Source organism: Dermacentor variabilis, chromosome 8, assembly GCF_050947875.1.
Source record: "Dermacentor variabilis isolate Ectoservices chromosome 8, ASM5094787v1, whole genome shotgun sequence".
NCBI lineage: Eukaryota > Metazoa > Arthropoda > Arachnida > Ixodida > Ixodidae > Dermacentor > Dermacentor variabilis.
The window spans coordinates 16443301-16458696 of NC_134575.1; the positions used below are offsets into that span (position 1 = coordinate 16443301).

The window sequence follows — 15396 nt, forward strand, 5'->3', positions numbered from 1 at the left end:
AACAACCTGAGTGATGGCGGACGGAGAGAACTGTTACGTCTCTACAACTTATCTTGGCAGGATGGCATGGTTCCCGAAGAATGGAAGATAAGCCGCTTGGTCCCTCTCCTGAAGCAAGGCAAGTCCCCACTTGAACCCACCTCATACCGCCCAATAGCGCTGGCCAGCTGTGTGGGAAAGATAATGGAAAAGATGATCCTTGCCCGCTTGGAGTGGTACCTGGAGCACTACAACATGTTACCGAATTGCATGGCTGGTTTTCGTCGAGATCGCTCTTCAGTAGACAGTGTTGTTGATCTCGCTACGTACGTCCAGCTTCAAAAGTCACGCAAAAGATTATGTGCAGCTTTGTTCTTGGATGTCAAGGGGGCATACGATAACGTATCTCACGAGGCTATCCTCGATGCTCTTGAGATGGTTGGTCTAGGTGGTCGAGTTTTCCAATGGATCTCTCATTACCTTTTTATGAGATCTTTCTTTGTCTGTACCGGTGATGGTAAAACCGCACTACACTACACGTACCGAGGTGTTCCTCAAGGCGGTGTACTAAGCCCTACCCTATTCAACCTCACACTCATTGGTCTCGTTGATCATCTGCCAGCAGCGATCAAGATATCAATGTACGCCGACGACATATGTATATGGACCTCAGGTGTGACACGTCCTCAGATACGTGCAAGACTTCAAAAAGCTGCTACTCTAATAGCTATATACCTCCGTAACCAAGGTCTTGAAATCTCGTCAGACAAATGTGCACTGATGGCGTTCACTCGCAAACCAATGACACCCTACGCCATATCAATAAATGGCCAGTTAATTTCTTATGAGAAGACTCACAAATTTCTTGGCATAATCATTGATAGAGATCTCTCATGGAGCCCCCACGTGACCTACTTGAAGAAGCGTCTGACAGCAATCTCCCAACTTTTCAAGTTTCTGGGAGGAAAGACTTGGGGAATGTCAGTGCATGCAATGTTGGAATTGTACAGGGCTCTTTTTCTGGGCTTCTTGAGATACAGTTTGCCCGTACTGACCAACACCTGCCAGACAAATCTCCGTGCTCTACAGGCTATTCAAGCTCGGGCTCTCAGGGTTTGTCTTGGTTTGCCAAAATGCACATCGATAGCAGCGACTATTGCGATTGCTCGGGACCAACCTATACAAACACACATTGCGGTAGAAGTGTTGAGAGTGCACATTAGGCACGTTGCCCGTGCCTGTTCCCACCATCTGGCAACACTACCGTCAGAAAGGCCGCAGGCAGCATTTTGTACTACGATTTCGGAGTATTCCACCTGCCTCCCGTCAGGCTTCACCCCCGCAACTAAGCCATCGATTCCTCCCTGGTGTTTGGCTCGACCCGCAGTGCACCTCACCGTACCAGGCATCAGGAAAAAATCTGAGCTGTCATCACCTGCTCTTAAACAACTAACTCTGCTCCTTTTGCACGAGAAGTACGCCGAACACGTACATATTTATACTGATGGATCGGCAACTCTCCAGTGTTCCTCTGGAGCCGTGGTCTTCCCAGCGAAAGCCACCACCATCAGTTTCAAGACATGTCACCCAACGACACCGATGGCCGCGGAACTTGCAGCCCTTCGCGCTGCACTTCGTCTCGTCAGCCAAGAGCAACCTCGAAGGTGGTCAATATTCAGTGACTCGAAGGCTGCACTGCAATCTTTGCTATCGTCCCTGCGGCGCGGACCACACGAACAACTGGTATTTGAGATTAGAGAACTCATTCATACCTTAACTGAGAAAGGACACCACGTGACATTTCAGTGGCTTCCAAGTCACTGCGGAGTCATAGGGAATGAACACGCTGACAACGCTGCTCGGTCGGCTCTTCAAGGGGACGAAGAGGAGCCGATACCGTTATCAAGGACAGATGCCGCTCGAAAACTTCGAATGATCAGCCGTGACATCACGTTCTCCTTGTGGAACGCTGGAAGTTTTCACGACTACCGACTACACAATCTTGACTACCCTCTACGCCTTTGTATTCCAGCTGGACTCTGCCGTCGCGAAGCTACCCTGCTTTGTCGACTATGGCTAGGGGTGGCTTTCACCAAGTCTTTCGCTTACCGAATTGGATGGGCCGACGACGCCACGTGTGAGGACTGTGGTAACGAGGAGACTTTTCAACACCTTCTTTGTGACTGTCCTCGATATAATTTGCAGAGACAATCACTCGCAACCGCGATAGCGCGCTTTGACCAAAGACCTCTCACAGAGGAACTTATTTTACAATACCGCCATCACAAGCCATCGCAGCAGAGGGCGACGAGGGCACTGTTGCGGTTTTTGAGGGCGACAGGATTGGACAGGCGGCTGTAGCCTGAACAAATGTTGATAGTGTGGCAAGTGTCACTGTGCTGTGCGATGACAGTATTCGGTGCCAGTGACCGATGGTGACTGTGTGTCTAGGCTCCTTCCTTTCCTTATCTCTACTTTGTTACCACTTTACCTCCCCCTCCCCTCTCTCCCCAGTGTAGGGTAGCCAACCGGATCTTTTTCTCTGGTTAACCTCCCTGCCTTTCCCCTTTCCTCTCTCTCTCTCTCTCTTTTAGCTCGGGCCCAACTCCGACGCGGCCTATTCAAATACATGTAAAATGCAAAAACGTTTTTCTGAGATAACTCCTGGACCGATTTTAATGAAATTTGTTGCAATTGAGAGAGAAAGTTAAATTCTAGTGACTGTTGGAAGCGGAATTTCCATTTCAAGCCTCAATTTTGTTAAAACCATTTTCAAATATTCAACAGTTTGAAAAAAATAATAGAAGCACGAAGTTTACAAATTCATAGCTCTGCATCAAGAACAGATAGCGCGGTTCTGTAATCGGAATCCATTAGATCATTCAAAGCGGACAAATTCTATATGTCATTTTACATCTTACGCGAATTTGTTACGTTGGTTACAAGGGTTCTGCAAAAGCTGTATTTTCATACTACTACACTTTTTTATATTCATGTGTAACGTATTAATTTTGTCCGCTTTAGATGTACTATTAGATCCAATTCACAGAATCGTATTATCATTTTTCGTTGTTGGGTTACAGAGTTGTAAACTTGATAGTTTCGATTTTTGAAAATTCCCGATTTTGCCAATTTTTATGAATAAATTGACGACCTAACTCAGGAATTCGAAACCAACAGTCAACAGATTTTAAGTTTTTCTTTTAGATGCAACAAATCTCGTCAAATTTGGTGCAGTGGTTGCCGAGGAAAACGAATTCTCTTCTTACATGTATTTAGATGGGAGCACCCGAGCTAAAGCCTCCTCTTAAGGACTTGCTTGTGGACGCTCCCGCGGGGTTATTAAAATATTGGAGAGCTGTACTTGAACGGCGGCTCTTCCTTCGGTGGCCCTCCTTGCCGCTACAATACTGTACTGGGCGTTTCACAGAACGCTTCGAAATTCCTCATTAAGTATATGGAATATGAGATAAATCGTTTCCTCTAGATTGCTTTCACCACAGAGTCCTACAATTGAAAAATGACTCGATGTAGTAATTAGCCGAGTAATTAGGCAAATTATTTTAATTACCTTTTATACAATAAGAGGCGCGTGATTGATCCACATAGAAGACTTCAAACACGCCATCCGAGGAGTTCGTAACCGTTTACCAAATATATAAAAAAAGGAAAAAAAATGTGACGATGATAATTGTTACTACGTAACCAATTCCGGTGAATTTGACGCAGAAAGTCAAGCTGAACAGCCCCAGAGCGCAAATGTCACACCTTTAATAGACGCACATGAGTTACGCTATAACAAACAGCAACATCAGCTTCTTCCTACGTTCAGAAACCTTTATGAGCTTCTCGAATGGCGCGCTTCTAGTCTTCCATTTGAATCAACCGCATAGTGTTTTCATAGGTCTAATTATATCTAATTTAATCTAATAGTCTAATTTATATCATTACTTCGCCAATTACTGCATTGAGTCACATTCATATGTATGACTACGTGGTCAAAAGGAATCTAGAGGAAATCATTTTTTTCGCATCCTCCCTATTTTTACAGGAACTTTGAACGCATTTCGTGGAATACCCAGTACACCACCCTTATTCTTGTTCCACATAATTTCCAATACGTAGGTAAAGCATTTCAATATCGTTTCATTTAGGCCTCGCAAAGTAGAAACATACTCGCAGAAAATGTATCACTTCAGCGGAGCCCACGCGAAACGGCGTCGAGAACGTCTACGTTCGGATCCTACCAGAGTCCATTTTGCTAACATGCCAGTCTGCTCCGTCAACAGCTGACATTCGCCAGCCACTGACCACCCGTTATCCAAGTGTCCGTGCCGCCCTACTATCTGCTTGCATGCCGATATCTATCTGCATGTGTAAACATGCCAACTTGCCGAACATCCATGCTTCAGTGGCCGTGTGTGCCACGGGAACCTTGAGGTCGAACTGCAGAGGCTTAATGTCCTCCAGGAGGCGGATGGCAGCCGAGAAGTTGCGTTGCGGACTGCCCACATCATCCATCCAGTGCAGCGTGGCCGTGTCTTCTGGCGTGGACACTGAGAGATGAAGAAAAAAGAAAAAGGTACTAGTGAAGATAAAGTTCGGGCTGCAACCATTGATGATGATCGTCAAGTTAAGCGAATAGCCGCACTCTTCGAGAAAACTTTCTCATTATTGAAGCGAGCATATTTAGGTAGTGTTTAGTTGTTTCGTCGAGTTCTTTCGTAGAGAACAGAGAGCCCTTAACTATAGCCCATCTGTCGCTGTATAACTTAGATTGCCTGTAAGGACGTCTTAAATAGATGTAATTGGATACAACATTTGGCCATTGGCAAAGCAATGAAGTAGAGCACGCGCATCCTATGCGTCTGCGCAAGCTCCAAGCACCACCAACCAGGAAAGCGGACGAAAGAACCAAAGACAGCTGTTCGCATCAAAAAAAAAAAAAAAAGGGGGGGGGGACAGCCGTGTGCTTTTCGTACAGTCAAAACACAAAAAGAAATTGACAGTCACCTCAGTATCATCGAAAGCGTCATGAATTGTCTAATTAATTGCTTACGTACGTAATACGTGACGTGATACCATAGTCACTTTTCCCTCACAACCCTACCTTAATCCAGTTTAATCCATGTTAATTCACGTTAATCCACTTTAATTCACCTTAATTCACCTTGCTGTAATTTGTACCAACCTTAATCATCTTTGATCCAGCTCAACCATAAAAGACGCTGATGATTCTTGGTTGCAGTCGTTGCAGGCAATGCCAGCGCTTTTGCCTCATGGGAAATATAATGCTTTCGCGTTAATAAAGGGCCGACGTTATTCCGATGTGAGGCCACATTGTTCCTGCGTCGGACAACACTCGCCGTACGTAGGGCCTACGCTTTCTCCACTGCCAGTGTTACATTGAAAAGGTGTGCTGGCGGCGCTTACGCTCTCTCCCTCCGCATTCCCAGGAGGGCGTTTCCTTACAAAGTCACACTGGCGCGACGACGAGGCGCCAGAGCAGCTCTGCAACCACAGCCTTCTCAGAGAAAAGAGCTACTGGCATTCTGTCGAGTTTTCATAACTTGCTAAAATCGGTTATCATTACTACGGCTGAAGCGAAGAAATAATTCGCTCGTTGCCTATCATGAAAATTTATGTGTTTGACTTAATGAACCGACCAATAAAATTATTGTACTTATATTTATTTACTTGTTTGCTTCCGGTCTCAAGGTACTTGTAGGTCACTGTTGTGGTCGTGATGTAGAACTGTGCTTGTTATGCACTGGTAAAGGTTAACTGCGGTGTCCTGCGTGCAAAGTGCGAGGAGATACAGCCCACCTAACCTGCGCTTGTAGGCTGTATGCACTACAAAGAACCACCTCAATGTCCGCACTCAGCATTCACCAAGTGTCATCCTTTGAACCAAGACACTTCCTTGGCGCACGGGCAAGCACTGCCTCAGCATGCCGTGCAACGAACCCATCTTTCGTGCTTTCTTAGGGACTCTGGTCTCAGTGCGACACTTTAATCGAATGTCAAGTGCTATGTGTTGTGTATGTTATGTATCTTTGTTGCGAACTGTGAACATAATTTCATTTCTTTTATCCCATCCATCCGGACTATCATTCTAAGCATACCGCCAGGCAAACCTCTCCCGCATCCGCTAAGCCTCCTTCTTCCTCTCACTGTTAACTATTATTTTACTAGACTGAAGTTCTGCACCTCTCGCAGATCAACAAATTTCAGGCATGTCACCAGGGAATAACGAGATAGCTTAATTGAGAGCCAAATGCTGTGCTTTGTGTATGTTGTATATCCTTGTTGTGAACTGTAAGCGTCATTTCATTTTGTATCCTATCCCTCTCGACTAGCATGCTAGGCATGCCGCCAGGCAAACCTCCCCAGTATCAACTAAATTTCCTTCTCTCTCTCTCTCTCTCTCTCTCTCTCTCTCTCTCTGTTAACTATTATTTTACTAGACCAAATCTCTCTATCTCCCGCAGATAAGTTTTACCATCACCCATCATGCTTTATTCTTCTACCTAGCTGTTTGGTTGTTCACTTAACTTATGCAGTGTTGCTGCAGGTCACAAGCAAGTTGGCAGCGACTGCACTGTTTTTCTGTGCACGTCCCCTCCATAATATTAAAATAGCACTGAAGGCGATAAAAACCATAAAAAAATACATAATTAAACCTGCTCAGTGGTGATGTGGGAGGGAGTAGTGGAAGGCTGCCGATCAATTTTTGACCACCCGGATTACTTAGGTACATGAGCGTTTTCACCTTACGCCGTCATTGGGGCGATACGGCCACGGCTCGGAGTCCAACCCACGTCCTTTTGCTCTCCGGCTCAATGCCACTGTCACTGAGTCACCATAATTTGGTGTTCGCTGTGGTGTACACGGCATCGCGTTACCGCAAGGAGAGCTCAAAAAATGCCTGCTCAAGAAAAAAAAAATCCATTCACTCGTGACATTTCCTGGATAGAACAATCTCGTGCGCAGTGTATCAATCCAACACCGAGAAGAGGACAACGGCATGAGGCGACCACGCACGGAACCCGCATATAAAATATTGTGAGCAGCCGTAATGGAACTATTCCCGTGAAAGTTTTCTTAATGAAAGATGACTTCGCGGAAAGGAAAACATAAGGCGCCCAGGAGGAACTCTGGCACCACGTATGCAGCACCATGAAACAGGATACGATAATTTTTGTACCCTTAGCAATTGCTTGGGATTGTTCAAATGCAGCACTTCCTATCGCAGGAGAGCCTCACTAACTTTTTCTTGCGGCCCATAATAAGAGAAGAAAATGTCCAGCCATAACTAGGGCCACAGCTGCGCCCTGCTGGCCAGGAATAACCTGGCCACGACTTCGCACGTTTGACGTCTTGGTAAGGCTGGACTCTAAAGTATTAATGCATTCCTATACTGAAGGACAGCGGATAAGTTACAACCACATCGAAGAACCGCAAGAAAGTCTCGCCTCTTTAATGTGGCATCGCGCAGAACTTTTCGACACAGAGCACCTAGTCGGGTAGTGTACTGGAACGGAAGACGTACGTAGACGTCTAGTGGGATGACTAAAACTTCAGAGCTGTTAACCTTAGGGAAGTTTCCCCTGATCAGGCATGTTAGCCTTGTTCGGACAAAAAGAGAAATTTGGCCAAATCTAGGGTGATTGCGCCTTGAGGCTTGAAACTGGTGTTGTGACAGTGTGGTTTCATATCGATAACCGCGGCTTATCTTCGCAATAGCATGCGAAAAATGACATATGATTGGACTATAGTGCATTGAACGCGTCTCACCAAGAAAACGACTGGTTGCGGATGCCTTAGGCTCGTTAACGAAGGACTGCTGCTGCGCTATGGCAGTTGGTGCCTCTAGCTGAACTGCCGATGTCTGTTCGCTTTGAATAAAACATTTATCTGTAAATGGTGAAACAAACTAATGCTATACTCCACCTGACGAATCACCGCAGGCAAATGTCGGCGTAAGTCGTATACCTGTATACCTGTGTACTGTACACTCGTATACCTGTAGCGACGACGCAGTTGCGACGCTCAGCACCCGACTGTGTACGCGTGCACTAAACTATACCGGGAGCCGACCATAAACAGCGAAACACTGAACAGGGTCTCAGTGGCCACGTGTATGGGCGAGTTCTGGCAAGAAAGGAAATAAAAAATTGCGTCAGCATCAGCAGCACAGTAATATGACATCATTGTGCTAGTACTAGCAGCATAAGAAGAAGTAGTAGTAGTAGTAATAGTAGTAGTAGTAGTTGCAGTAGTAGTAGTAGTAGCAGTAGTAGTAATAGTAGTAGTAGCAGTAGTAGTAGTAGTAGTAGTAGTAGTAGTAGTAGTAGTAGTAGTTGCCGTGGTCGTTCCTTGTGTCGCAAGTGGCACAAAAAGCCAAGAAGCCTGGCTCTTGCACAGGCTTTAAGTTCTTTGTCCTTCTGGAATACCTCTACGGATTCGCGTGTCATATTGTGCTTACTTCGCGTGTCGCCTCCCTTCAAAGCCCGGAGGAGCCTGCGTGGTGGCTCGCTGAGCACGTTGTCGCATGTAAAGGCGATGACGTGTGTGACAAAAAATACTTAATATCATGACACTGACGGTCAGGCACAGTTCGAAGCAGATGGAACACGATCACGTCCTTTTTTGTATGCCGGAACGCTGCAATGCTTGCGACACTGGCTTGTTCGCTTCGTGCTTCAGACTTTGCCCATTGACCAAGCCGGTCTGTCAGTTATATTCGGTGCGTGTCTGAGCGTGAAATCGGCTATGCTACTACGCACCACTCCAGGAGCCCTTTGGAACGGAGCATGCTTCAGTTTTATATGTCTTGCATCGCTGATTCTTTCGCAGGTAGCTGTGGTGAGCCATAACCATAAATCTGTATCGCACGCATATAGTAGCGTGCCCCTCGGGGTTAGCGGACTGCACTGACTTCAGGAATGACGCAGCAAAGTCTGCCGTGCGTCGGGCAACCTTCGCACTCGTGTATATGTAGCACCATTATGACTGCTGACTTTTGCGAGCATGCTTTCCTTCGGATACTGAAGCAGCTAACTGCTCAAGGCGCGTCCGTTTAATGGGGATCCGAACATTAGCGCTACCTTCACGGAGCGATTCTGTGGGGGCGTGGGGACGGGGGTGGGGGGGGAGGGAGCAATCTGCTACTACTCAGTGAAACGTACACCGTAGACGCGTGAACACCGTACCTGCGATCTTGTAATAGAAACGCAGCTCCGCACGGTGCGACGCCCTGCGCAAACACCTCTCCGTGGTCCTCCATTACAGTTCGGTAACACGAAGAGTAGTAAAAAAAAATAAGAAAAAGGAATATAGTGAAAGGAGTCTATCTGTATGTAAAGGCGCTCGGGGGGACTAATGCCCGTGCTGCAAACAGTGCTGGGCCAAACACGTGTCGCGGGTCTGGCCACGGGCACTCGCTACGCTTGTACAGTTACTGTATCCCGCTGGACCCCACAAGTCGTGCATAGAGACTGATTGCTTGATGACCAGTGCGCACGACCTGTCTGCGCAACTATCATTCTTCCTTTTTTTTTCATTCTGCACCAACACATCGTCGTCCATTTTCCCGTATCCTTCCCTCTCAGGTATTCGTCCCTGCTTCCATTTGTGTCTTTCTCGGAACCAATCGCGCAAAGGACACCCGCAGCACTGTGGGTCGAGGTTGAGGTGGTGGGGTGGGAGCCGGGACACGATAATCGACCGACGTACCACACTTTGTCTATTTCCGGTGAGCAGTATAGGGGCTGCAGCAGCAGCAGGAGAGGCTGTGGTGGCGTTGCAGGTCGATTGATAGATTTTTAATGCTTGTACGGCAGCTCGCGCTGCGCGTGATGTGCTATAGATGGTCATCCACGGCCGTGTTGCCCCAGCGAACGCGCGGCTGTTCATTGTCGCGTGTCCACGTGCATCCACTGGACGTGGGCAGTTCAGCACGCCTCCTCAGAGAGGAGTCTACCGTATGTAATTGCATATAGTTCGATATAAACATTTTTTTTATCGAAACAGGCAGTTAGCCATACCTAGCATTTGTTAGAAAAGCTACTGGCGTATAAAGCTGAGCCAACTGCAGAAATAAAGTGATCGAGGCCATAACGCCATTACGAATATTTTTTTTAGAATACGCAAAATGACAAGCTTTCACATGACAGGCTTACATTTGACAATAATTTTCTTGTTTGTTTTACTTTTAGGGCTATTCAGGGACCTCGGATATCGAAGGCGTCTGTTCAAAAGCCGTCATTACTTTTTCGTGGCAGAACACCTCAAGAGAGGACACCCTTAACAAATCGTGATATCCGGCCAAAGTTGCCCGACATGGGAAAACAATGGTCCTGCAATGGACAAAAGTGGTTCGACATAAGATTTACATTGCCCCCGGTATCATTCCTGTCTTGGATTCGTTTGCTCTCGACTAAGATCATATCCAAGTGCAGGGTGTGGGAGTCGCCGTGCCATCTTGCCGTCATTATTGTCGAGTCGTGGGCGGATGCTGATGATGATCATGGCGATGATGATCGACCTCGTTTACGGCTCGTACCCCCTAAGGGGGATAGGCCAATAATCGGGTGGCAGGGGGTATCTGAAGCAAAATTCTTATTTGAAACGAAAAACGCAAAGTAAAATGAAAAATAAAACGAGATACTCAAATAACTAGACTAGTATGCGAGTGAGCAGTCAGGAGGGAAAATGTTAAGAGAGGTTATAATCAAGGGGAGAATAAATACAATGTTAATAAAGAATTTCGACAAACTGATTTCAGTGAAATGAATGCTTATCTGATAGGCAGAATAAAGCAACAATAATTAACAGGGTAATCGTTATGCTACAGTTTAAGAGTCAAACGTTGGGCAACAAGCGTCTCTGAGGCTATAGCCTAGTGTCGAGACCCCAAATTCTAATATTTGCGGTATACTTAACACTAACACAATTTCGCAGAGTGGAGCTTCGGGTAATGTCTTCCTCTGGTTTGAATATCCTCGACATCATAAGAAGTAGTGGTCCATTGATTCAATTTCCTCACATCGTGGCGCAGAGGGGATATCGTCAGTCCAGATCTATGTAGATAAAGATTCAATTGCGAGATGCGACAGCGTAATACGGCGTACGTAACTTCCAATTCCCGAGAGGGAATTTCCGGCTTCCATCGTCGTTGTCACGGTCGTCATGCCATCATCGTCATCGTCACAATCGCCCCACAGTCATCGTCACTGCGATGTCGCCATGGAAACGAGCACAGTCGTCGGGGTGTCTTCGCTGTTGTTGCCATCGTGCCACGCGGTCGCAACGCATCTGTCGCATTTCGAGTATCGCCTAAGCGTTGGATCGAAATGGCCCCGTAGAAGTGCTCCCCTTTTTCGATGCCCACTTGGATTCGAGGCCGGCCTGTAGTCGAGAAAATACGGCAGCACGTGCGAGCGCCGGTGAAAACAAGAGGCGGAGTCGCCGTGATATCGATACGTGACGTATTGACGCCCTTGTGGCGGCAGGTGTTGGACCAAGTGTGAGAGAAGGGTGTTGCAGGCGGAGGTGAGGAGGGATGGGAGTGGGGGAGGGGGGAGGTCGGAGAAGGTGCAGCAGTGGCTCTCCCACGCTTTTGCGTGGACAGACGGGGCGGATTGCACAGCTCACATTGGCGTGAGCTTAGCGTCAACACAACGACACAACAGCTCGTACGATGCAGTGACACGCTTGCCTTCCGCTAGAGTGCGCAGATTATCGAGGCGTAATGACTTGGTCGTATAGTTATCACCATCATCACGATTGGCATATTACTAGAGCTCAACCCAGCTAGCTCTTCAGGCGCGGCGGTGTCGCCTTCAATACCACGTGACACCGTGACGTCACGACAGAGGAGAAACGGGGCTCCGACTCGCGCCGTCGCCTTTAAGGCTGACCACGTGACACCGTGACGTCACGACAGAGGAGAAACGGGGCTCCAACTCGAGCCGTCGCTCGCGGCGTCGCGGAGGTATATAAGCAGCTGCGCTTGTTTCTAGGCAGCTTTGGCTCAACTCTTGCAAGATGGGCTGGGTGGGAATCGAACCAGGGTCTCCGGAGTGTGAGACGGAGACGCTACCACTGAGCCACGAGTACTTTTTTTTTTCTTTCTTTCATGGTATTTATTATAGTTGCATTCAACCGTTCAACCAGACGTTCACCAGTTCTGCATAGTCAGAGAATGGAGGGCACAATGAAAGTCACACACAGAAAAGGTAGCGTTCATACTGTGAGTAGAAACGTTCGTGTCACTTTAGAAGGGTGGCAAGGATAAGCACCTCAACAAAATAGGGTACCAGTCCGGTTGTACACCGAGTCCATCATAAACCTGCTTTAGGTGTAGTGTCATTTGGATGAAATTTGCCCTTGTAGGTACAACCGTTTCGGCGTTGCGGTCCATTATTCGCGTTTTCCACAAACTGTGCATTCCCATTACAAAAAACATATCGAAAGGCGCACTATTATCACAGGTTGGTAGCAGGTATCGCACAGTATGAGCGTTAATCTCAAAGTCTTTCTTTAAAGTCCGTTGGAGGACATCCCAAAATAGGATGGCGTCGGTGCAGCTAATAAAACAATGTTCAATTGTCTCTGGTACATCACAAAGGCGACAGTTAACAGAAGAGACAAAGATACCCTTTTTTTGTAGCCATGTTTTAACCGGTATGGTTTCACTATGAACTTTATAAAAGAATGTTTTGCAGCAAGGGGATAAATACATTTTGCGAACTCGCTTTAGCACATCGTGGCCTGGCAATTTAATGTATATTGATCGGTAAAGTGGAGGCGGAAATAGCATGGATAGTAAGTCTTTGTACAACGTTTTGCGTTTCACACGCTCTTGGTTTATCCGCGGGCTGTTTCCTGTTTCTGAAAAAGAGCCTACTTTATTCAGCTTTTAGTTATCATGTCGACACTGAAGGTCGATATATATGTTGTGATTTTGTGTTGCAGGGTGTGCCATGGCGCATAGTCAACGTCTATGCATTTAATGACGCTGCAAAACGAACTCTTTTATTTGATACTGTGTCTAGTCTGTTGGACTGTGATCGCTGCATTGTTTTAATGGGAGATTTCAATTGTGTATGTGATCCCAACGATCGAAGCGGCATTAACACTCAGCGGGACAGGAGTGGTGAAGTTTTGTCTAACATAATAGAAAATGCAGGGCTCGTTGATATAGGAGTGTCGGGACAGGGAGCTCGCTCTTATACAAGAATTCAAGGTCATTCCTACGCCCGCCTTGATCGGATTTATGTTTCTTCATCGCTCCTCTCTCGAGGACTATCCTGCATTACTATCCCCGTTTCATTCTCTGATCATTGTATGGTTATCGCAAACATTGGTGAAAAATTTGTAACTAATTTCCGACCACATTGGGCACTCTGGAAGCTTAACTCTGAGCTCCTAAATGATCATGAATTTATTAATCGCGTGCGCATGGCTCTAGCCAATTCTCTTTCTAGTGACTTGCCATTATTTGCTGCTTGGGAACTCTTTAAACAAGAGGTTCGTGCAGTGGCTATAGAAATTGGATCGGTGCAATCATTCTATAGAAAGAATGAAGAAAAAACGCTTCTTAAGAGCCTATGTAGCCTTTATGAGATTGAATGCGAAATGCCAGGCACTTACATTGTTGACATAGAAAACATTAAATGTGAGTTACAAAAGTATGACGCGCTACGTTACAGAGGTGCGCGAATTCGATCTCGAAACAGGCGTGCTCTGCAATCTGAGCAACCAACACGTCAAGCTTTACTTGACGAGCGACGTCACGGTATTTCCAAAGTAATTCCGGAAATATACTCCGAAGGTAGTCTTGTAACAAATACTAATGACATAATTTCTCAGTTCGAAACTTTCTACACTATGTTGTTTAGTGCCCCTCCGGACGATCACGATGCAAAAGTTTTAGAGAGTTTTGTATCTCTTGTTAAACCATTACAGGATGATGACTGTGCAGTCATCAGTGGTAGCCTTACGATTCAAGAAATTGAGCTAGCTATTGATCAGCTGCCTTTGTCGAAAACACCCGGCCCCGATGGACTTTCATGTGAATTTTACAAAGCTTTCAAATCAATTATCAGCCCCATTTTATTGGATATTTTTATTTCAAGTTTAGAGATTGACGCCCTTCCGCAGTCTTTTTGCAAAACCCACACAGTTTTAATTCCCAAAAGTTCAGATATAGAGAAACTGCGTTCCGTTGAAGGCTATCGACCAATCACATTGTCAAACGTGGATTACAAAATTTTTGCGAAAGTTCTATCTAATAGATTGCAATTTGCGATGTCAATTCTAATTGGTTCCCATCAGACATGTGGAATCAGGGGCCGCTCAATTCAAACCAACATACATATCGCCCGTACCCTTCTTCAATACTGTTATGGTTCCACTGAGCAGCTTGCAATGCTCCAGGTAGACCTTGCTAAAGCTTTTGATCGTGTCAGTCACTCCTATTTATTTTCCCTTCTGGAGCATGTCAATGTTGGCTCCATTGTGCTTAAAGGCGTTAGGCTTTGCTACACCTGTTGTACTACTCGTTTAGTTATTAATGGCCAACTCTCCGAACCCATTTCTATTTGCTCATCAGTAAAACAAGGCTGCCCGATGTCCCCACTACTATTCGCCCTTTACCTGGAACCGCTATGCTTAAGCGTAATTCAGTCGAGTAACATCCATGGCTTCAATATACTGGGTAATGAAGTTAAAGTCTTAGCTTATGCAGACGATCTAGCGTTCTTCTGCACGGATAAGTCCAGTGTTGAAAAAGTAGTATCGAAAATAGAAGAATTTGGCAGCGTATCAGGAGCGCGAATGAACTCCTCAAAAAGTTTAGGCTTATGGTTTGGCTCATGGTGCTATACACCAGAACAGTTTGCAGGCGTTAAGTGGACTGATGTCCCGCCAAAGTATCTTGGCGTGCCGCTAGACGCATATAAATTAAGCGCACACTATTGGAAAGAACGGGTTTCGGTACTGCAATGTTACGCCCAGACATTCGTTCCACAACGACTTTCTATTTTTGGGAAAGCCGAAGCCTGCAATAAGTTCTTGGCAACAAAAATTTTCTATGTATTGCAAGTTATCCATTGTGCTAGGCTATACATCCAACGCTTTCACCGTATCTTTGCAACCTTCGTATGGTCTTCAACTTTAGAGCCCATGAGGCGCGATAATATCTTTAGGCCTGTTAGTGAAGGTGGGCTGGGCTTAGTACATCTTTATGTGCGGCAAATAGTGTCTCGTTTCTTCTATTTTCGCGATACTTCCCATCCTGTAATTCGTTCATACATGCAAATCACACTTGTTAATGTGTTACCTGATTTAGTTGTTTCTTCACGTTTTTCTTCGCGCTTATGCTTGTGGGGGTTCATGCAAGAAGTTTAC

The 15396-nt window shown here is 46.1% G+C and overlaps 1 protein-coding gene across 1 annotated transcript in view; it reads right to left on the minus strand.

Moving 5' to 3' along the window:
• The window catches only part of LOC142589709 (gamma-aminobutyric acid receptor subunit beta-like), a 43951-nt gene that overhangs the window by 18113 nt on the left and 10442 nt on the right, over nt 1–15396 (minus strand). Inside the window, exon 6 of the mRNA XM_075701258.1 lies at nt 4374–4535. Coding sequence (XP_075557373.1) covers nt 4374–4535 — 162 coding nt within the window. The remainder of the gene's footprint in view (nt 1–4373; nt 4536–15396) is intronic.